A 24,493-nucleotide genomic window follows, 5' to 3' on the forward strand; every position below is an offset into this window, starting at 1 on the left:
ACACCAAAGACCCTGCTATAAAGGCTGAGGGCACAGTCTTTGTCTGGACAACAAACAAGGTGGCAACTCTTACGACAGGAGGTGGGGTCGAAATGCTTCAGCATCTGCACGGTTGTTTGGTATGACATGCTATCTGCAATACAGCATGCCAGCAAACTCATGCAGTCTCCTAATATGCATGTGGACCTAGCTCTGAGTCTTTTGAAGAAGACTTAGCGGGATCTCCAGAGCTACAGGGCAAGTGGCTTAATGACTCCACAGATGGCGGCCAAAGACAATTGTGAAGAAATGAATGTGGAGGCTGTTTTAAAACAAAAAAGGCAGAGGTCCACAAAGTGCCACTTCTCATATGAATCACATGATGAGCCTTTCAGTGATGCACTTGGCAAGTTGGAGGTTGGATTCTTCAACGTTGTCGTTGATGCAGCCACGTCAGCCATCAAGGAGAGATTTTCCACAAAAATGTTCTTATTTGAATGTAAGGGGATGATTGTAACACTTTCAAAACACGTGTTACAACCTTCCCCACCACTGTCACCCATTGTTTAGCTAGCTGTATTAGCATGGTGCTTTGACATTAACAGGAGGTTGATACACCATTCTTTACTAGAGAAACTACAATTTGACCTGATATAACTCATACAACATTATCTAGAACAGTATAAGTACTAAACAAAATATTATCTTATTATTTTTTTTACTTTCTTACCTCAGAATTAGATTTTCTGCTGTTCTTCAGGAGAGATAGCAACACAGACTGGAAAAACTCCATGAGGGATTGCAAAGAAAGCCTGAGGAAACTGAAACTCTCACATGACTCCTATCTTATCCCTGATTCGTGGAATTGGTTGTGTTACAACTCTCCCCGTGTTACAATTATACCCGGTCTCCCCTACTGAAATTAGAAGGTGTCTACTGCAACTGCTAAATATTAAAAACTGTAGCAAAGAATATGGTTAAGTCTAGATACAGGAGTTTATAAATACATGACAAGAAAACAAAAAGCTTCAAATCAAACTATAAAGAACATAGGAATGCAAATAAGAGTAGTGTTACAGAACATGAATGATCAGATTTTTGTGGCAGTGTGAACATTGCCTTAATTCCACAGATACATATTTAAAAGGTTTCCTTTAAGTGTGAAACTCTTTCCACAGTTTGAGTTATTACATGATTTTTAAGGTGATTCCAATCTTTCAAACTTTGATGACATTTACAACAGTTCTCTCAAATGAATCTTCACATGGCAGTTAAATTTACAACTGAAACTCTTTCCACACTCATTCAAACGTGTTTACTCCAGTGTGAATTTTCATGTGATTCGTAAGATTTCCCTTTTGTGAGAAGCTCTTCCCACACAGTTTGCAGGCGTAAGGCTTCTCTCCAGTGTGATTTCTCATGTGGCAATCAATGTTTGATTTATGTGTAAAACTCTTCCCACACAGTTTGCAGGTGTAAGGTTTCTCTCCAGTGTGAAGTCTTATGTGGCTTTCAAGGCTTCCTTTTTGAGTGAAACTTTTTCCACACAGTTTGCAGGTATAAGGCTTCTCTCCCGTGTGAATTCTCGTGTGGGAATCAATGTTTTTTTTATTTGTAAAAGTCTTTCCACACAGTTTGCAGGTGTAAGGCTTCTCTCCAGTGTGAACTCTTATGTGGCTTTTAAGGCTGCCTTTATAGGTGAAACTTTTTCCACATTGTTGACAGGTGAAAGGATCCTCTCCAGTGTGAATTCTTAAGTGATGTTTAAGGCTTTCTTTATGGGTGAAACTTTTTCCACACTGAGGGCATGTGTACGGCTTCTCTCCAGTGTGAAGTCTTATGTGGCTTTTAAGACCTCCTTTTTGAGTGAAACTTTTTCCACATTGTTGGCAGGAGAAAGGCTTTTCTCCAGTGTGAAGTCTTATGTGGGAATCAAGAGTTTTCTTATGTGTAAAAGTCTTTCCACACAGTTTGCACGTGTAAGGCTTTTCTCCAGTGTGAACTCTAATGTGGATTTTAAGGCTTCCTTTTTGAGTGAAACTTTTTCCACATTGTTGGCAGGTGAAAGGGTCCTCTCCAGTGTGAATTCTCAAATGATTTTTAAGGCTTTCTTTATGGGTGAAACTTTTTTCACACTGAGGGCATGTGTACGGCTTCTCTCCAGTGTGAAGTCTTATGTGGTTTTTAAGGCTTCCTTTTTGAGTAAAACTTTTTCCACATTGTTGGCAGGAGAAAGGCTTTTCTCCAGTGTGAATTCTCATGTGGACTTTAAGGTTTCCGAGTTTATCAAAAAAAATTCCACACTGTTGGCAGGTGAAATGACCTTTAGCAACTGTCTTTTGAGCTCTTTTTCGTGAGGAGGCCTCTTCGGTCCGTGAAAAACTATACGATTTTTCTCCAGTTGTGAAAACATGATGTTTCACATACTGATATTTCTCTTTCATTTCATTAAGTTCTTCACTCTCTTCTTTCAGCTGCATCAGGCCTAAAACAAAAAAGAAATACAAGTTAACACAAAACAACATATATAAAGATTTTGACATTTAAAGCTTCAAAATCATCATGTATGCTATTTAAAGAGGTGTTACCTGTAATCTCAGAACCTCTGGTTAACATATCACTCTGGTTAAAACTTTATTAACTTTATTACGGGACATTATCAAACCTCTTATCTTAAAACAAGAGAATCCTGCACAATAACTGTACTTGCAAATATCAAAATTAGTCTTTTAAGCGCGAAGTTTGGTCCCATGACTTTCATCAGGCAAACAAAAAATGACTATTACAAAATGATCCAATCACTGCATTTTTGACCCCATCATGACACATCACCACCAATAACAATCAAGACAAGAATTTATCATAACATCACATAGAATTTTTTTATTTTACATAAACGGATACATTCAAAATACAAATACCATTGTTTTATAATTTCACATAGAATAACGCTTCATCATTTAAACCCATCGTTGATCAAGTCTGAATAGTTACTACAGAACTCTCAAGTTTTATCAAAATATGAACTGGTTGAAATGCATGCGTTTCACGGTGAATGCATGAGACTTGAGAGCCCTGTTACTCTCCAGAATAGCTCCCTTCTCTGTAAAATCATTTCTATAATGGTGGGACTTTAAAAAAAGTTACAAATTACCTTGTATACCTCGCTTTTGGCACCTGATTGTGGCTACATCTCTCTGCATTTGCTATAAGATCTTTCGACAACATGGATCACTAGATTCTGTTGGATAGCTTCATTATTATGTTGGAATTTGTGGACAAGCAATAGTATGGTTTAGGTCCTGTCTATCTGACCGCTGCCACTTTAAGTGAATGAAAAATGATAAGGAGTGCCACAGGGCTTAGTGTTAGGGCCTCTGCTTTTCTTTTTATATGTTTCCCCTGAGAGACATTATCATTGGATTTCACTACGTTATGCCAATACTACTCAGTTTTTAGAAACATCACAACTCCTTAAGTTAACAGATGGAATTCATGAAAAATATGTGATGTAATTTTCCACAATTAAATTATGACAAGACAAGGGTGTTAAGTATATAACCAAAAACCTCCACATAGAATTCTGGATCTCAGTGGATGTACTGTTTTACTCTAAAGTAAAAATGGTTCTCTGAGAGGAGGGAACGTGACACTGTGTTCATAGCTGATGTTATGTGGAAACCTCTTTCTCCTGGAATACTCAAGCCCTGCAAATACTGTGCATCCCCTTCCAGGGAGGAGGGTCCAGCTGTGGCTTGGGTGTCTTCTACAGGTACAGAATTTATAAACGCACATTGTTTACTAACTCCGTTTTCACGTAGTTAGTTTTTTAACTAAGTTTTAGCTTTCTCACGTGAGGATTCCTTGGATTCAACGCAGCAGGTATGTGGTATGCGGTGCGTGTTGCAGTGCGTATGCGGTGCAGAAGCAGCACGTGCTATAGTGCTTTCACATATGCTGCGTTTGCAGTGCGTAACTGATCCACGGCTGTACCACAAACACATACTTACACATAGAAGTTATGCAGCAACTTTTATTAAAAAAAAGTTTTGTCAGCATTGCGATTCTCTTTGTACACATATACACTCTTTAATGGACGTATGCACGTTTAAACACAATTTAAAGGAGTCATAACCTAAGTATTACCTTGGATACCCACGCTCTATTATAGTCTTTCAGGCCCTTCTAAAAAAGAAAAGTGGAAAAAAAATAAACACAGAGCTCCTCTGACCCTTATTTCTGAAGGCATTATTGTCTCGCGAGATCTGATGCGATATTTTGGCTGTTGTGGACGGTCATTTTAATAATGCAAATGAGGGGCGCGTTGATTGGTGGCAGGAAGGAGGGGGTTGACACCGCAGTATATGGCTCTGCACCGCAGGTAACTTCAGCATATCATTCCAAAATGACATCATGGCGCAAGTTGTGAATGAACCCGACCTGGCCGCGACCTACGGAATTCAACCGTATATGCACGAGCCAGACTCTGAACCTGAGCTGGAAAGGGAAGATGTAGAGTCGTTGGAAGGACGTCTACATCAAGATGTCTCTGAATGGTAAAGACAATCATTTTGACTGAGACCTACATTATACCTTTTATTTAATGTAGATTACATTAACGGAGATGTAGTCTACTTTTTTTTATCCGCTTACAGTGGTTATTGAGATCAACGTTTGCTATCATGTGGTGTTTTTGCCTTGTTTCACGTTGTGGTTTTTTAGACATTCAAATTTGTGAACGATTCTGGCGTAAAATGATTAGCACAGACACCTAACGTTAAGCCAGTGGGAAGGGTTGTAGGAACCGCGTCATTAAAAATGAATTTAATCCACTGGTCCCTGACAGCTTGGTCCGTTCTTGGGAGAGAAAACACATTTAAGTTACACATTTAAGTTACATGTTGATTCTGGCAGTCAACAACAGAGCAACTCACGTGTGCACTACGTTTCTGCATCTTTCGCGACTGAATATGAGGGGGAGAGGGGCAGGGCGGGCTTCCTGCAGCATAGGTCTGTGGTGTCCATATATATGGTATATCCTGCCCCGTCTTGACGTCAAGTCGGGGCAGAAATTAAAATCTCGTATTTGAGTGCGCGTGCACGTGGGCTGGTTTACGGACCCAGGGGTAAACAAACGCTTCACTTTTAAATATCGGCTTCCCGGTAGACTTGTAGTCAAGACCGCCTAAACCGAGACCAAGACACTACCAAGACCAGAGGGTATCGAGACCAAGACAAGACCAAGACCAAGACAGACCAAGTCAAGACCAAGACCAAGTCGAGACCAAGACCAAGTCGAGACCGGAGGGGAAAAAAACAGACTAGTGTTGAAGCTAAGCAACTTGTATGAATTCAAGAACAGCAGCATACTAGGGTTCAGCCGCAGTTTACATTCAATACATATTAGACGGTATTACTTCAACTACACAGGCAGAACAATACAGAGACAGACCATGTCATGTGTGTGACTGTGAGCTCACTGTAAATGTTTTTGCAGACTGGGTGAGATCAACTATGTGTAGCAATTGCATGACGGCTGTTACTGCACTATTAGAGGATTGAGACTCCCTTAACTTTTGTGTGTACTGTTGAGGACTGACATGACTGGTACTGATGGTTCATCTGACAAAACATCCAACACCATCTTGCTCCTCCAAAAACTGTCTAAAGAATGAGAAATATGTAATGTAACCAATTGAAATTATACTTAATGTGTAGATGAAATCGTAACATCAAATTAAAGATGCACAATTGTAAACTTGGATTAGGCCTAATGTTTAGTCTACACAACGGAGATATGCATATGATATTTAAAAGACCATTTATTTAGTCTAACACCATCTTCTGTGTTAGTCTAACACACACAGATATCAAAGTCACAAATTCATCTAAGCAAATGCCTGCCTATCTCTGCCGATTTCGGAGTCTCCAAATGAATCCATTCTGCAACTTTTAAATACATAATTCAATTTTTATAAACGAAATTATAGGCTTAAGTGCAGGATCCGAAAGTTGGTCGTTTTGTCGCTATGGTTACACACACACACACACACACACACACACACACACACACACCGTTGGCGGTGCGCTCAAAGTCATCTGTCAGTTGTGCAGTTACCCAAAATCTCCTGAATGAAGTTAAAACCCATCATGTCACTGATATGTGTTTTTTAAATCAAGTGATCAAAGTGCTCGTTGCCGCTGCGATCAGTGACACGGATAAACGTGTTTTCTGGTGTGGCTCGCGCACACGCCGCACTTTCACTCGGACGCGCGCTTCAATCCGTTCCGTTGTGGATAATAATGTTGCATTATAGAACGTTGTGTCGTCGTGGATATTGTAGTATTGTACTGCTAAATTCCCCGACCACTATGTCGGTCCGAGACAGCGAGACCTAGACAAGACCGAGAGGTCCGAGACCAAGACAAGACCAAGACCAAAGACCGCCAAGGCCGTGACAAGACCGAGACCACGTAAAAGTGGTCTCGAGACATACATCACTACTTCCCGGCCAGTGTATAATCGTTAGGCAATCATAACATACATTGATTCTCGTGGAAAAGTGAAAATTACAGGTCATGACTCCTTTAAACAACGTAGGCCTATTATTCCATGCATTACTTCTACTTATATTAAGTTGCTCAAGCAAGTGGTCAAATATTTAACCATGTACTTATATTAAAATCACAAACATTTTAAATTAAAACTTAAAATTGACAAAAAACAGTCGACTCTCATGCCTTTTCTTCTGCATTTAAATTTTAATACAATAAATCTTTCATGTCACAAAGACCTTGTTTTTCCACCTCCACGAATGAGACAAGTGTTGTTCATTATGTTGAACAGTAGTAGTTAAATTTTAGTTTTCCTTGCTTACCCCGGTCTTAAAGTAAAAAGATGACTGTGAAAAAAAGTAGTATATAATTAAATACATTTATGGTGAGATGATTACATTTTCAGGTCAATCTGTGATCATTTTGACCACGAAACATGCGCTGTCACTTTAATTCAGCGCGTGCAGCACAGCAAAAATAGAGCACAGCTCCTGGAACCGATCACCAGACCGCATCCACGCGCAGTGTGAAAGCTCTAACCTGTTAACATGGGTACGGAAAAAAATACGCACCGCATACGAGAGTATGTGGAGTATGTGTGAAATGGGCGTGATGACTAGTTTGCAGAACAACTAACACATTTGTATGTTAATTTCAGTATGCAATGTATGCTACCCTCCAAAAGCCATATGATTTCTGTGAGGTGTGTACGTTCAAATCTCAATCAGATGTGTAGCGTGAAATATAAGGCTTTTAATAATTTAGTCCAATCTGGAGGCTACAGTTAATATGCACCAATAGGCCATACACCTAACTTTGTCTGCAGGTACTGTACTTACTGGAGGAGATGGCTAAAATCTGTAAAAATACACTGCCATAGTTCCCATCAATGAGTAAACAGTACTGTAACATGTATTTGTGAAGATGTGCTGTGTCGACATCAGGCTGTGAAGACATTTAAAGCATAACTTTACTTTTCAGGTGAACATGCTCTCTATCAGGAGATGGTGGTGTGGGCTGCTGCTGGAGACCTTTACGCTTGAAAGGTGTTACATACTGTGTCCATATTTTTCTATTTAATTATATTTGGTGCTCATGAAGATGGAAGCCAATATACTGATCTCTCTCTCTCTCTCTCTCTCTCTCTCTAGCCCTGCAGGACTAGCTGGCACACCCATCTCACCCTCTCCATCTCCCCATCTCAGCCACACCTTCCAATCTCAAAGCTGAAGGAATTGGCCGAGCGCACGCCTGGTGTTGAGGCACATAGCTTACGTCAGGTATCTGATTGAAGATGTCTGCCTAGCATAGTGGTGGGGGAAAAAATCCGTTCTGTTCAGTATCGCGATATTTTGCGCACGCAATTATATCGATACAGTAGCGCAAAGTATTGCAATATTTAATTATAAAATTATCTGTTTTACTTTTGGGTTATAGGGCTGTGACGGTGGGAGTTTTTTACCACCGCGGTGGTAATGGACCAACTACCTGCGGTCAGGGGCGGACTGGCCATCGGGCATTCTGGGCACTTTCTCGGTGGGCCGACGTGCTTTTTGGGCCAATACAATATTTTTTTTACAGCCCATAAAACTAGTACATCGGCGGCCCATTCGTTTTGTTTTGCTTAATTGGCGGCGCTGGGTTTGTGCCGGTGTAATGCATTGGTCAAAAAAAAAGTCTGACAGACCGGCCCATGAAACACGTAGATCAGCGGCCCATTGGTTCTTTTCTTGATTGACATTGGGCTGGCCCAATCACAACTTTAAACGAGTGAGCGAGCGTGCAGCAGTGTCAGTGTGTATCTGTCAAAATATTCAGAGAGATGGAGAAGAAACGCAAGGATTGTGCAGAGAAATAGCGTGAAAAAAATAGAAACAGGCCCTTAAAGCAGACGCTGTAAAATGTGTCAAAATATATGTTTTCTGACCTTCATCAGCTCCAGTGACTCTGGATCTGGAGGATCTGGAGAGAGATGAGAAAGTGTAGAGCCTGCGGTAAGCAGAACTACTTTCAAAACACTTAGGCTATGTCATGAGTGTAGGAACCCATAACCCAGTTACAGATTATTTCCACATCTGCATAGTTGACGATTATCGCAATTTACTAGAAATTTAATGAGAGGCATTTGTAATCCATGTTTTCTGCCAAAATAAAAGCTTGATGCAGTTTCCGTCAAAATAAAAGATCATGTGCTTATCTCTTTCAAGTATAGAAATTGGTACAAAACTAATTATGAAAGTTTCCTTTATTTTTTTAGTGCATTTGTTTTACAAAATATGGCTATTACTGTCATTGGATTAATATTATAACTATTATTATGTAGTAGGTGTAATGTAAATAGACACTGTAACTAAAAGAGGTTTGAATTTTTCTTTGTTTAATTTGCACACTGAATATGGGTTGGAGATTTTAATTTTGAACTCAAAGTGCACCAGATTGATGAATTTTACATTAAAATGCACAACATTTTCTTACGTGGGGGGGAATGCCCCCAAACCCCCCTAGAAGGACTGATGTCCACCCACCACAGTTTTACCAAAAATCCTGTGAGAAACACTGGTATTGCTATGCCAATGCAGTTTATAGCTTGTTTTAAGATTCACCACTGTGGAGTATAGATCAATTGTATTAATAAATGTCAAATTTTTACTTATTTCATCTGTTAACTCTCACTCATTTCTACTCACTCATTACATGGCATTAGTGGTTTTAAGGAATAGGAGTTGGTATGCATATATTTAAGGGCGTGCAAATACGGGTGGTGTTTATGATCATATAGTGGGCCAGTCTGGGCCAAAATGCCAGGGCCGATTTTTTGTCCCAGTCCAGCCCTGCCTGCGGTGGTTGGGGGGTTGTTTTGAGCAAAAAAGTGTTTATTTAATTCCGTCAAAGAAACAACACACTAAAGCCTGTAAAGTATTGAAATAAATATCAGTAAGTATTGGAAACTTAAATAATATAATAAAGTTCAATCTATTTAAAAAATAACTTGTTTAATACTTCCACACAAAGACGCGTGATACTCTTTATAATCCCCTACGAAAATGAGTGAGACGTGCGTGAAGATTTGGGAAAAGAAACAAGAGATTCCATGCAAGGATGAGTCACGATTTTTGAATATTCAATTAGTTTATTTAATATCGAATAGTTTGAATATTGAATAGGTTATGCAATTATTCTCTAAAATAAAATCTCCATGTTTTCGGTGCTGATGCGATGGTGACGCGTTCACGTAACCAGAGGGTGACGCTGCCAATAACGCATAAGCGGCATCCACACTAATGCAGTTCTCTTTTGAAATATAAGATGTGGTTTGTCCTGTCTGTTTAATCCCTCAAGACATAACTGACTGTGTTTACATTAATTTCACGTCATGAAAGCATTTTGAAATGGAAGTATATTTAACCACTTACACGGAGTCACGCACAGCCACGTGAGCGAGCGCTCTTCACAAAGCGCGCATCAGCATTTGAAATTTTAAAGCAGCCTTCTGTCAGTGAGTTTCATATTTTTAATACATAAGCCCACTGCAATCCAAACAACAAAACTATGCTCAGAATACAGAATAGTTGGAAAAAAGAGAATCTTTTCTCTATTGTATTGTATGACCAACACAATATTAGATAGATTTAACATAAACAGTTTTTTCCTGTATGCCAGGCCTATATGCGTAGCATGCCCAGTTGATGTTTCCTCTGCAGACTGTTTACTCAAGCGTGTCACGTGACCAGGATGTAATCACAGCCTCTACGTTAAAAAAATTTGTTTTATCATATTGCGATATTATCGCAAATGCAATTGTTCAGCCCTACTCTAATCTACATAATACAACAAGCTTCAATGAAGAGACTCAACGTTCCTTTGTTACTGAGTTCAAAAATGATGTTTTAGAAGCAGTAACGGAGGCTTGGGCTCAACTGTTAAACTGTCAAATTGAAGGAAGTACTTTGAATACCTGTTGTATAATTGCAATATTACACTCGTAGCTGTGCGATATGGCTATATATTAACACACTGTGATTACCAACGGCCGAATCACAGCCATGCTGATATACAGCCATATTGCATGGCTACAAGTAGTGTGAAATTGCTAATATGTATTTTCACTTACATTTCCAAACATTTATTTTGCTCCACATGGAGATCTGATCTCACCATCGTTAAGTTTATCTAAATCCAGAAGAACGGTAGCAACGACTCCAAGACACTTGTAGAAAGCAGCCAAAATTAGTGCTTTAACGCATTCAAATTATTTAAAGGGGTTAATTAATTATTGTTTTATTGTTTCATAATGTTTCCTGGGGTGCACTTATAATGTTAGTATGATTTTACTTCTAATTACTAATCATAATTTAGAAGGCATTTTTCCTAGCCTGATTTTGGCCTCTGACTTGTACATTCTTTTTGAAGGGCCGTGTCTCATTTCTACACCAGATCTTTTCTACACCAGTCCCTCTCTTTTCTGCGACCTCCTTCAGAAGAGGATCTGGGCGTGCGGAACCATACGCACAAACAGAATTGTTTTTCCAAAAACAAAAATAAATGTTCTGGACTCTAAATCTCCCTGTGGCAGTATCAGATGGATACGAAAGGACTCCCTCCTCTTTGTCCAGTGGCGAGACACAAGGTACGTGTTCATGTGTTCCACACTCCACACAGCCCATGCGGGGGACACTGTTCAGAGGAGAGTCAGAGATCCAGATGGGCACTGGATGTTGAAGGACATCACTGTTCCACCAGCAATGAAGGAGTACAACTGGTATGTATTATATAAATCAACAATCTTTTATGCTATTTGAAATGAAATAAAATATCTCATTGTTTTAAAAAAATGTCCAAACAGGTGGGGTGGATCTATCTGATGCCCTAATAAGTTACTACAAAGTCATCCACAAGACCCAGAAGTGGTATAGGACATTTTGTTTATCACTTCATGGACATTGCTGTTGTGAATACCTTCCTTCTTTACAAGGACATCAAAAAAAGGTAAAGGAGAGGTACCCATGCACCAGAAGGCCTTTAGGGAGACACTTGTTGAGGAGCTGGCAGCAGCAGACCAAAGCAAAGCAAAAGACACCAGTAAAGTTCTCCTCCTGTGATGTGCCTCTGTGCTTTGTCCCAAATTGGGATTGCTATAATGATTGGCATGTTGCCAATAACCTGTGCCCCAGATGTGAATTATTACATAATTTGTAAATAGTTTGAAATACATATACATACATGCAGGGCTTGACATTAACACCCGCCAACCCGCCAAATGCGGGTGGATTTTGCTCGTGGCGGGTAACACAGTCACTCCAACTAGCCACTTTGGCGGGTTGAATAATTGTAGTCTTTTCAAAAGGCATCTGAAATAAGTGTGACACTACGACACTACAACTCCCATAGGGCTGTCAACGAATATTCTAAATTCGAATATATATTCGAATAGTTTTAAAAAACAGAATTTCAAAGGTGAAAATTAATATTCGAATGTGGAAAAACGCCCGCGGTAGCAGAGGCGCGGCTGTCTGCTTTGCGAGTGGGCGCGCTGCCTGAGGGGTCATTTTATTTAACGTTAAACAGAAACATTACTAAAGTGTAGGCTACTGTACTGACTGAATAGATATTGCATGAATAAGGTAGGTTAGATACAGCAGTTTCATGCACTGCAGGCTTCCACTGGTTTGATTATTTACCGTTTCATGTCAAGGAAAAGTTCCATGTTAACACAGCACAGCTCGCTCGGAGCGTTCAATGTCGGTTCTATATAGCCTACTGTAAAACTTCAATTAATGTTAATAATATTTGTTTCAATCACTGAATGAAGCCTGCTATATAAGAGTCGCGACCTTAAATTGCTTGCACAAATCTCTTGATCAGCACAACATTTGCTTATCTGTTATGCACAGAGCGCGTGACGCCTCAAGGCCAATTTATACTTCTGCGTCGGGTGACGTGGGGAAACCCACCCGCGCCAACTAGCGTTTCGGCGGTGTAACTGCAGAGCAACACAGACATTCGCAGAAGTATAAATGCTCACGACGGCGTCGCCTACGTGCGTAGCCTACGACGTACACTACGGCGTACACTCGACGCAGAAGTATAAATTGGCCTTCATTCGCTCCGCAAGACCTCCAGACGCGCGTAAACGCGTCTCTTTACACTCGCGCCAGACGCTCTATTCGCGTTTGGTGTGAACGCAGCATGAGGGTGAGGGCGAGAGAGAGAAAGAGTGCCTGCGAGTGAGCGAGGTCTGCGGTCTTGGCCATTAGTTGATTTACTTGTTTTCGTGTAGGTAATACGTTGTCAAATATGTTTAAACTTAAATAAACTACCTATACAAGTAGTTATGTCTCTTTGTATTAATTTGTCCTGTTATTGACGTAATGCGCGTCATTGACAAAATGCGCAACCAGATGTTCGAATAGTTCGAATAAGCTATGTGTTTTTTTTAGAGGGAATATTCGAATGTCGTTTTTGAGCGATTTTGACAGCCCTAATGAGTATTGATCGCTAGTGACCGACAACAAAGAATCGAAGAGACAGCTAGCTGCCCTGCTGGAGTTACGTCGTATGCCGGTGGAGCAATGTGGCGACATATAATACATAATACATGGTTTTATTTTAAAAAAGGAGCTTTACACACAACCTTATCAGAGCTAATGATAATGACCTGTATTGTTATATATTTATGTAGTCTTGATTTGGGTGTGTACAGTGGTTTTACATTTAAAAGGGTTGTAAATCTAGTTCAAGTAAATTTTAGCACGCCATAGTCAACTTTTATCAGATAATTTCACAACAACAAAAATGTGGCTAGTAAAAATGCTGTGTGGCTAGTAACTTTGGAAAACCACTAGCCACATTGGCTAGTGAGCAAAAAAGTTTATGTCAAGTCCTGCATACATGTGTGAGTGTGTATGTGTGTATATATATAAATATATGTGACCCGCTCTGGCGAAATGAGTCGGAAGTCGCAACGTTCCATTTTAAGATATGGGCCGATTATGTGGAAAAACAATGAAATAATAGATTTTTTGTTTTTGTTTTTTGTGCTAATTTCAAAGAACAGACATTCAAAAATAATCTCCCAAAGTTTCGTAGTCCAGATAATTGAGTAAGGTATTTAAATGACTATTAAAGTTTACAAAGTTTTACTAAATTTGCTGGAAATGAACATTGCTTTTCTCAACTCCTCTAGTCACCTCTGAGCATTTCCCGGGTATTCCCTGAAACGTCACTCTCTCTGCTCTCCAAATATGGTGTTACATGTTGTATAGAACCAATCAAAAAGCTTAGAAATGTACACAAATGCTGATCATTTGTCAATGGGAATCCCCGTTTCGACTGACCAGCACGCGATTGGTCCAGCCATCCTCCTGTCAGACTCGCAGCGCTCTGTGTAAACAAGCTAGCAGATCTCCTCAGAAAGATTAAATATTATTAATTTGAGAAATGTCGCTGTCAAAAGAGAGCAAAGTCGCCAAAAAGTCACCAAAAGCATTGAACTCACTGGAGGCTTCTAACCTAAGCTCTGCTGCTGGTCAGCAAGAGTGGCTAAGGCTAGTCAGTGATTTGTTTGGATCTGGAGACGTGTCATCCACTGATGACAGAGACAGCCCTGTGGTATTTATCGTGTATGGATGTGAGTGAGTGCAATTATTCTGTGAGTGTATTTATCTGCAAGGATAATCCATTATAATGTGTTTGATTTATTTTAACCCAATATTTAACTGTTGGTATCTCCGTTATGAATTTGTTCCACTGTTATTGTCAACTAGCCTACACAAAGATATGATTGCATAGGCTAACATTATTTGTTCTCTGTTTCCTTGTCTCTCTGCCTCTCTCACTTTCTCTCTCTCTCTCTTACACACACGCGCGCACACACACACTCACACACTCTCTCTCTCTCTCTCTCTCTAGCAAAAATGTAGGACCTCTGTTCAATCTTTCTGATTTTAGTACATTTTTGTAAAAGTGCCTTTTAAATTATTTATTCAAATAAAAACTTTTAAATAATTTGAGCTTCAGCCTGGTTTAATAGCATTTATATATATTAATGTCTTTGGTCAAATTAAGCTATAAAATAAATAGTTTATCCCTTTAAATGCAATGGATTTTGAAAGATATCAACAAAAAAACATACATATATAGTGTGAGTTCTAATATTAAAGTGTTTTAATACCATAGCACTTGTTTTGTATCTTTATTTATAGAAAGTTTGGTTTCAAGAATTGGAAGAAAAAAGAAACACTATAATGTGTTTCTCATAAAAAAATCAAAAAAAATATTTTCCTGTAAATTCTCGCTTATCGGGTTTATGCTACTCTGAATAATGCCTGAACTTCGTATTTGAGCACTTCTTGCGTTGTTTTTTGCCTCTTCACGATGACTTGCTTGATTTAGTCCCAATTTGTAAGTCGCTTTGGACAAAAGCGTCTGCTAAATGACTAAATGTAATGTAATGTAATGTGATTATGCTTCAGTTACTATGTGTCAGCAATTATTGACAGTGAATCTGCAGGCATCTGATAAAAAAAAAAAAAAAAAAAAATGTAGGCCGATTTTTTGGTCCTTTTTCACTGTGTTCAAAGTTCTTTTACTCAATACCAGTAAGAGTTACAGTGATTCTGAGTGTCCCCTTTCAAAAGAGACCAAAAGCATGCATATACTCCAAATGGTTAAAAAACAGCATGCAATTTAATTTGGGTAAGCCTTTTTTAGCCATTTTAGGCACATTTTGCAGGATATTTGCAAATCTATGGCATCATATCAAGATATCAAGGTTGCAGTGATGAGCATAGCCATAGACATTTATGCAGCGATCTCTCATTGCAACTCGATTTCTGCGCACCAACGAATGCTTTCATCATTACTAACAGTGCAAACACAAGGTTAATAAGAGATTTGTTGATTATTATGGGAGTTTTGGCGTGAGTCCAGAACTCAGTCAGTGATAAACGCGCTGTTTGACTGACAGCTCCAGCTTGCGCTGTTTGATTGACAGCTGTAACAGCTATTCTAAACTGAGCTTTTTTTGATCGCTTTCTATATATCATTCAATCAATTTAATTAACAGATTATTCACACCCTACTAAGAGAAACTTGCAGACTGAAATGTACCGAATATGAATAAATAATGTTCAAATGAGACAGTCACACTGTTTATAATAAACAACCACATTCCCAGCATTAGGATCCTTTAGAAGGTAATGCTACTTTTAGTCCAGTGACTAGTGCTCCAGACCCTGTGCTCTAAAGAGGCAGTCTTTCACTACTTTATTACGTCATAAAGAGGCATATTCCAGAATGAGTCGTTCGCTGGCAGTGTTGCCAGATTGGGCGGGTTACCGGTTTTGAATTTGATTGTGCGGTTTTAAAAAGGGTTTGGTCGGGTGGACAAAATTTGGGCTGGTTTGGGGTCAGTTCGTGGTTTTCAAACATCTACATTTTAAAGTCTAATGCTGCGTTCACACCGGACGCGAATAGCGCGTCAAATTCGCGCCTGCCGCGACTAGTTTGACGCTTGACCACTTTGTGTTAATTCGCGTGTCTAACGCGCGTAAAAACAAAAGTTTGAAGCGAAATTTACGCGCGTCAGAGGTGAAAGTTTTGGCGGCCATCTTTTTTAGATGTTTATCGAGCATTAGCGTTAGCATTAATCGAGAGAGTCATCGCTCGTATATGCTCTGGAGAGCAGAAACAGCTGCGTAGGGGACATCGTCGCTGTACTCGGGTCCACCAGACCCTCCAGAGGGTTTCAGGAGTTTCACAATTTGCTCCAGGAGCTAGGTTTGGTGGACCTAACGGTGAGGACGCTGACGAGGACAGCGTAGGCCGTGAGGCCTCGGCCTCGAGTGGTCGCTGCCTGACGAGCCCGCGCTCTACAGCCCGGCGCGAGGTTCACCCTCGCCCGCACCCACCTAATCTGTCATTTATTTTTGTTTTGATAATAAATGGAGTCAGCCTCCAAAAGTGAAACCTGTCCTGTGATTTTTGTTTTTATACACTAAATTGTGTTTGTTGTCTTTACATTAGAATAATAATGTTTCAAATAATCTAGAATAGATATGGAATAAATAGCATTCAATACAAAATGAGTATCTCTCATATATTGAAATCGAGTTTTTCTGTGAAAGATTTGCTTTGTTGTGCATTTTAGTCATATTACAAAATAATTTATTGAGGCCAAACATAAAATAACATTATAAACTGTCACTTCACCACGTGACAGCAGCAAGCAGGCTCCTGATTGGTTAACGCGGCGCGAATTGACGCAGAAGTTCAGATTTTTCAACTCGGGCGGCAGACGCGAATTCGCGTCAAACACGAGAATGCACAAATAGCACTACATAAAACATTCGCGCGTAACGCGCTTAACGCGCCAGACGCTCATTTCGCGCCATTCGCGCGAACTTGACGCGCGAATGAGGCGTATTCGCGTCTACCGCGCCGCGCTCTACGCCTCATTCGCGCCGCAGGAATTTTTTACGCGCGTAACGCGTCTTTGCATTGACTTAACATTGAAATCACTCGCGCCTGACGCGCTATTCGCGTCCGGTGTGAACGCACCATAATGGACAATAAACAAAACTAAAGTGTGCATGTAGTCCATAAAATCAGTCATCGTGACATTACTAAACACACGCCCATGCAGAGTCAGCTGGCGTTGGTGTTGACGTCTCAGACGAGCACACACTTTTAGCCAATCAGCGATCAGCAGGCAGACGCGATTTAGCACGATAACTTGTAGCTGTATATTCAAGTGATCGATAATACCAAAGTGGCATAAATATACAGTAAGTTGTATCTACAGCAAAGAGTGAGATAGTGAGCAACTCTAAAAACGTGAATTACACCTGTGTGGAGAGTAACTCGATGGCTCTTAATAAATATAACTAACTCTGAGAGCACAGTTGAATGACTCAGTCAACAATAATATTGATCTGCCTGCATTGACACTATTATACAAGAACTCTATTTTCTTCTGGAAACAAACTTTTGTGCATTATTTTCCTGTTATCTCTGTAAAGCTGCTTTGAAACAATCTGTATTGTAAAAAGCGCTATATAAATAAATGTGACTTGATTTGACTTGAAATCGAATATGGGACGACTCCTGGCCATGGTCACGTGCACACTGGCCTAACCAGACATCTGCAACTTTTACACCGTCCAGACTGCACTCCACTCATCCCTGACAGCTGTTGACGATGAATCAGTTTTGACTGCTGAATTCTGCGTTATGTTCTGCAATGTGTACATCCGAGGGTTAAAGTCATGAGTTAATTTCTTGATTGGCGTTTTGACAGTGTCCACCTGGACATTTTAGTCATATTTGCTAATTCTCTTTAATTTATTGCCCTGTTTTGATCCATTTTCCTGGGAAATTAATAAATTTTTTCTTTTCTTTTATTATCGTTATTTTGTTTTAAGGAGATAAAAATTTTGATTATCAACCTTGAATGACATGGCAATAAAATATCACCACATTATTTTGGCTGTAAAATTTTGGGGGGGTTTTGTTGTTGTTTTTTTGAGTGGGTGGGTCTTGGTGAGCTTGGTGAACCATCCCGATCTGGCAACACTGTTCGCTGGGCCTGATAACAATAAAAGCTGATTTTGGACTAACAAGGATGTTTTCAGTTTCTTAACTTTTAGGATATTCTTATAATAATCTCTTACATGTCAAAAGCTCAAGGAAAATTGTATTTCTCAGTTCATGACCTCTTTAACGCAGCATCAGTTTTTTCCTGTCATCCTTGGGCTGTGTACAGTATATGATCACACTCTCATTTAAGTGCTATTAAACCATTCAAGTGTACTAAGATGCAAAAATAAGAACTTAAAGGAACACTCCACCGTTTTTTGAAATAGGGCTTATTCACCTTCTTTCCTACATTTAGATAGGTGGGCAAATGCATTTTTGTCTCAGTGCATTGATTGTTTTAGTTTGACAGGGTCGGCGCTAGCTTAGCTTAGCATAATGAATGGAATCCTTTGTTGCCAGCTAGCATGTCCTGAGTAAAAGTGATAAAAAAACAAAAAAAAAACACCTAATTACTTCTTGTGGCCTGCGTATTCACAACAAGTACAAATAGTGATGCAGATTAACACTAGGCGATTTCCTATGCAGATTTTGACTTGGGACTATATTAGGGGGAAGCACAGGTGAAGCACTGCTACTTGGGCGCAGAGATATCATGCCCAAGTAGCAGTGCTTCGCCCTAATATACAGGGTGTCTACAGATATAAACAAGTAAAATTTAAGACTTTTTAAGACCTTTTTAATGCCACTTTGAATGAAATTTAAGACCAAACCTGTGATGGAAATACATATTATATTACATGCGTATTAGATTTTTAATTTGAGGGGGGAGTTTAGACTTTTTCTTTTATTTATTACATGTATCTGGCCTAAATGTATGCTCACTCATTGCATTTTTACAATGGGGTAATTTTGGTCTTAAGAATTTACACAACACAAGGAAGCTTGATTTCAATCTTTGAATTAAATTGAAAAAAGTAGCACAAATAAATACAATAGAATAAAGATACCAATAAAGAGAAATAAAGAGAAAAGTTTTTGCTTAGGTCTAACACTAGTATTCAGAAATACTACAGAGACTGAATAAAGTAATCAAATGTAAAATAACACTGGGTAGTATTTTAGTCCTGACTAAATTAAATACATAGGCTATTAATCCTGATTCCTTAAAATGAAAGCTATGGTTTGTTGTTTTGACAACCAAATGAATGACAGACACATATGGCTGCTGTCCCTTTAAGAGCTAGTGCACGGATCCTGTGTTCATTATACGGTCACGTGCGATTTATGCTTATTTAAGACATAACCGACTGTGTTTAGAGGATACTCACCAAGACCGAAATTGACATCATTTTCGCATGTTTTTGACTGTTAAAGCGATAAAATCCACGAAAAATAACTTTTGTTACCCACGAGCTGTTTGTGAGGCGGCTTTACTCTATGTATGTGTGCAGAAAAAAACCCATCTCTCTCAGACAGCGCGCAAGTACTGAATAGTTTCAAATCGCGTGAATGTTTAATCAGGTAAAACTTTAAAAGACGTGCAAATGGTAAAGTTACTTATGATGCAATGCTGGCCCGATTATGCAAGTGACAATTCCGTCTATCCCGACTCCCGAAACGCGAGAGTGTATTTTTACCTCAGTATGTTTCTTCTGGGAGTTTTTTTGTTTGCCGTTATGCTCATTTGTTTTGATTTCTTCCTATAAAATCTATCACAGAGACAAGCAGCGCGAGCCTCAACAGCGTTACCAGAAAAAGCCTACATTATCATTATCAATAGCTGTTTATGTAATAAAATCTGAATCATTCTCGCGATTCGATGCTTCACTTGTTATTTGACGGATATTAGGTCCGTCAGACTGGAGAAATTTTAGCGGTAACGTGACCAGAAATATTTAAGACCTATCGAATCTGAATTTAAGACATTTTAAGACTTTTTAAGGCCTTTTTTTAGGAAAACTTTATTTAAGACATTTTAAGACTTTTTAAGGACCCGCGGCCACCCTGATATAGTCCTTAATATATAAGTCAATATCTGCCTAGGAAATCGCCTAGTGTTAATCTGCATCACTATTTGTACTTGTTGTGAATACGCAGGCCACAAGAAGTAATTAGGTGGGTTTTTTTATTTTTTATATCACTTTTACTCAGGACATGCTAGCTGGCAACAAAGGATTCCATTCATTGTGCTAAGCTAAGCTAGCGCAGACCCTCAAACTAAAACAATGCATGCACTGAGACAAAAATGCATTTGCCCACCTATCTAAATGTAGGAAAGAAAGTGAATAAGCCCTATTTCAAAAAACGGTGGAGTGTTCCTTTAAAGGGCCATGAAACCCCAAAACACCTTTTTTGAGATGTGAACAGATATGTACAGGCCAAAGTATGTGAGCAGAGTGGAGAGGCAACAATTTCCCCTCCGTGCTCACAATGGAGGTTAATAAAAGATGTGAAGGTCACAACTAGTACTGGGCGGTGAACCGGTTTCAATTCCATTAGCGAGATGCATTTTTTAAAAATACCGCTGCTGAATCTATTCAATGGCCATTAACCCTTTCGCACGTACGATCACACCGGTGTGATCAGTCTAAGCTGGTCCCTGGAGCGTACGATCACACCGGTGTGATTAGAACGGTCAGTGCATGACGTGATCAACTGCTAAATTCAAATGTGCTTTCCCGCGTTGGCTGGCGCTGAGCCAGAGACAGGCGCGCTCAGCTGTCATATATCACAACTTTTCAGTGTTTTCAACCTCATAATGTTTATTTTAGGTTCCAGACATATAAGTCCTAAAAAAACAATACATTACAGTTCGTAAAATACACACTGATGTCAAAGGAAGAGGCAATAATAATCCTTTCCATTATAATTAGTTTTATTCATATCAGATACACATTGTGTAAGTAACTTTAAAGTTTACTCTATTCTTCTCCCAGTTGACCTGCCACTTACTTGTATGTATTTCGGGAGAAGTGGATGAATTAACGTGTTGTAAATCCAACAGATCCGATTCTCTGAACTGCGCGTCTGCGGCACAAACTAAGATGGCGGCGCCCATCGCGAATACAGCTGAACTAACGCGATCGTTATAAATGTGTTTAAACAACAAAACACTTCCACTTGCATATATTTGACAACCGGAATATCAGATATTTCATGCCATATCTAACAAATTTGTGAATATTTTGAATAAAAAAGGAAAAATGACATAAAAGCAGATCATCATTCATTCAGCTCTGTTGTTGCTGCGGTGTGTCACGTGACAAGCAATGACGCGTCACCACGGAAACCATAAAGTGACACATTCTAAATAACGGTCGCCTTGAAAAACTCACGCTGGGGGGTCAGCCTGAATATTTTAAACTTACGTGTGAAAGGGTTAAGAGTGTATTGAGAGTGGACCTCCATTAACCTCATGCCCTTCTTACACTAATGGTAACAACTTTATAACCAGGGGTGCACATAAGTGGTGCGCATGTGTAACCAAAATAAAAAATGCGCTAGGTAAACAAGTTCAGACCACTCATTTGCGTACCGACATGGTTGACAGCTGTTAATGCACAATCACCGTTTTAGATAGACTAACTGTAATACTGTATAAGATTTCCATTTGAACTGAAGGCAAAATAAATCTGCCATGCCGTGGTTCACTAGGCAGTGCATATACTTACTTCCTGGAAACCCGCCAAAATAAATGCTTGCTGATTTTAGGTTTGAAAATGTTGAAAATTCATATAAAAATAAAACAGTAAAAAAGAACAAATATTAAAATAAATATTTTTAAGTGTACAATAAATAATTGTATTTTATTTAATACTAGTATGATCACACCAATTATTAATTTGTTTATTTAAATTTTTTTTAACTAGCTAAATAAAGTACAATAATGCTTTTATTTATTAAATTTTTACATAGTTATATTTAATATCAAACCCGCATAAATACGCCGTCAAGCATGATCAATAGCCAAACAAACTGTAAACATAGGGCACTCACATGACGTTAAGCTTTTTCTGGCGCATAATGTGACGTTTGAGAACCTAAAACCCCGTTTCTCCCAGTTGACACGGCAACACATAACCGGCGTTATCAGAAATCTCCGCTTTTGCCGGAGTTTTTAGAAATAATCGTTTTCTGTGATAAAAACAGGGTTCGTATGAATGAGAGGCCAAACCACAGGGAAATATCTGCATCTTCCCTTCGTGTAAACGGGGCCTTAGTTGCTGTAACATCCATGTTTTGTTACGGTTGCATAATTAAAAGTGATAGAAATGAATGTTTTTCCTTGTTTCAGTTCAGAAGTAGATATTGGGTTTGTTACATATGACCTTTTACAAAAAATATCATTAATTTCTGTAGAGCTGGACATTTTAATAAGGATCAAATAATGACTGAGTTCAGCTTTGAGACAAAACCAACCTGTTTGTGTCTCAGCATCTTCTTGTTTCACACTGATCGCTTCTTCAATCTTCATTTCTTTACTCTCCTCTTTAATAAACGCCATCTTTGTTTGTTCTTCAGTATCTTCACATAGATCTCAGTCGCTTCACCAGGAGTTTTTCTGTGTGTTTGAACAGTTTGACATGTTTAAGATGAGAATAATGAACAAAAAGAAAAATAAATCCAAACTAAATCTCTGTGTGTTTCTTAATCAGCTCTAGTTCAGTAGTTCACTTTCCTGTAGCTCAAACAGTAGAGCGTTGGCACTTGCAACGCCAAGGTCATGGGTTCAATTCCCAGGGAAAGCAAGAACTGATAAGAATATAAATGTGTACCTTGCAATGCAATGCAAGTCGCTTTGGATAAAACCATCTGCCAAATGCATAAATGTAAATAAATGTAGGCTAAATGTAGTTCAGTGCACTGCTATGAGAGTCAATAAGAGGGAGAAATGGCTTTAAAAAATAAATAAATAAATAAATAAAAACACCTCACATTTAGCAATACAAATGAACAAATTAAACCCGACACCTCACGTTTAATAATTTGTGCTTTGAATTTAATGGATATGTACATTATATATACAATACTTGATATATACCACTTTCCTAAAAACATTGCGTTTGGTAAAGTTGTAATCACACGTTTGTGTTCACGTTGCATTTACACTGTTTTGACAGTATGGGGTGATTCGAATCACTGAATTATTATGCGTAACATTTTATTAAATTGACTTGTAGTTTCTACAAGCTCCGTTTCTCCATCACCACTCGCCAGTGACCGAATTGGTGTTTACAATAAACTGATTCACGACACTGGGGGAGAAATGAGACGCACCTTTTCTATTACTCATGTGTGAATGCGCTTTACTGACAGAAATAACGTCCATTAATGTTAGATAAAGCATTTGTTTTATTTATTTTTTAATCGATTTAAATACTTAAAATGTTTTAAAACACAAACCTTTCTTCAGCTGAACCACAGCAGATGCACGAGCGGGTCGCACACTTATGATGTCATGATGCCAAAATAAAGGCCCTGCTCACACACCTAAAATCGCAAAAGTGCATAGATTATATAGTAAAATAGATGTCAGAGGAATTCAGAGTTGAATTCTTTGTGAAATATTAACTACTATTGAAAGAGTGTGATATTATGTCTAAACAGCAAACCTGTAATTTTTAGGGTGGAAAAAAAACACACATAATAGACTACTAAATATAATCAAAATGTAAGTGACAGATGTGATTAAAACCCGAGTTCATAAAACAGTTAATACATCACACTTCAGTACTGAAACACATATAAAAGTGTTTTTGTTTTTTTGTCCTTATATTAAAATGTGGACATATTAAATTAGAATCTAAAAACTTTTTTCTAAAAAATGCTTTAAAATGTTTCATACATTATACAATATGTAATGTTTGCTCCAAACAAATTTTTTGTGTGGCACAAGCTCTTCATTCAGCAGAACCTCTGCTTGGAGATAATTACCTGTGTCATTTTGGCTAAATTAAAGATACATTATTGTGTAAGAATCTGCATATGTGGTGCATCCAGAATTTAACAGTTCACACACAAACATTATAAAAACATTTGTCCTCTGGTAAAAAAAAACCTTTAAAAAAAACCCTGTAGGATGTTTTAGATGGTGGCCTCTCAGTTTAGTGCTTTGAAAATCCACAATTATTAAACACATTTAAAGGTGTATCTAGTTTTGAGGGAAAGGTAATCTAATGTGCAAACATTTTGTTTTAATGCTGTTAGCATATAAACATTGGAGTAAAAAAAAACAACAAAAAAAACAATTGTATTCTAATATAAGAATTCTCAGAAATAATTTTAACTGATTCTTTTTTTTTTTTTTTAAGTATTTATACAGTATTAATATCTCCCCCACCTGTTTCATCACATGAGATTATGATATGATACTGTGTTTACTCAATGAGCTGCACAATTCTGATAATTGACATCACATTCACTT

The 24,493-nt window shown here is 38.6% G+C and overlaps 1 protein-coding gene across 1 annotated transcript; it reads right to left on the minus strand.

Annotated features, from left to right (window-relative positions):
- Positions 1–956: 956 nt before the first annotated feature.
- LOC309497659 (uncharacterized protein) lies at positions 957–23,530 on the minus strand. The gene is made up of 3 exons (XM_082167959.1): positions 23,473–23,530; positions 22,489–22,630; positions 957–2,464 (listed from the first exon to the last, which is right to left on the minus strand). The coding sequence occupies exons 2-3, from the start codon at positions 22,571–22,573 to the stop codon at positions 1,281–1,283; spliced, it is 1,269 nt and encodes a 422-aa protein (XP_082024085.1). The 5' UTR covers positions 22,574–22,630; positions 23,473–23,530; the 3' UTR covers positions 957–1,280.
- Between the last annotated feature and the right edge of the window lie 963 nt (positions 23,531–24,493).

The sequence above is a fragment of the Leuciscus leuciscus genome (assembly GCF_965113295.1).
Source record: "Leuciscus leuciscus genome assembly, chromosome: 4".
Taxonomy (NCBI): Eukaryota; Metazoa; Chordata; class Actinopteri; order Cypriniformes; family Leuciscidae; genus Leuciscus; species Leuciscus leuciscus.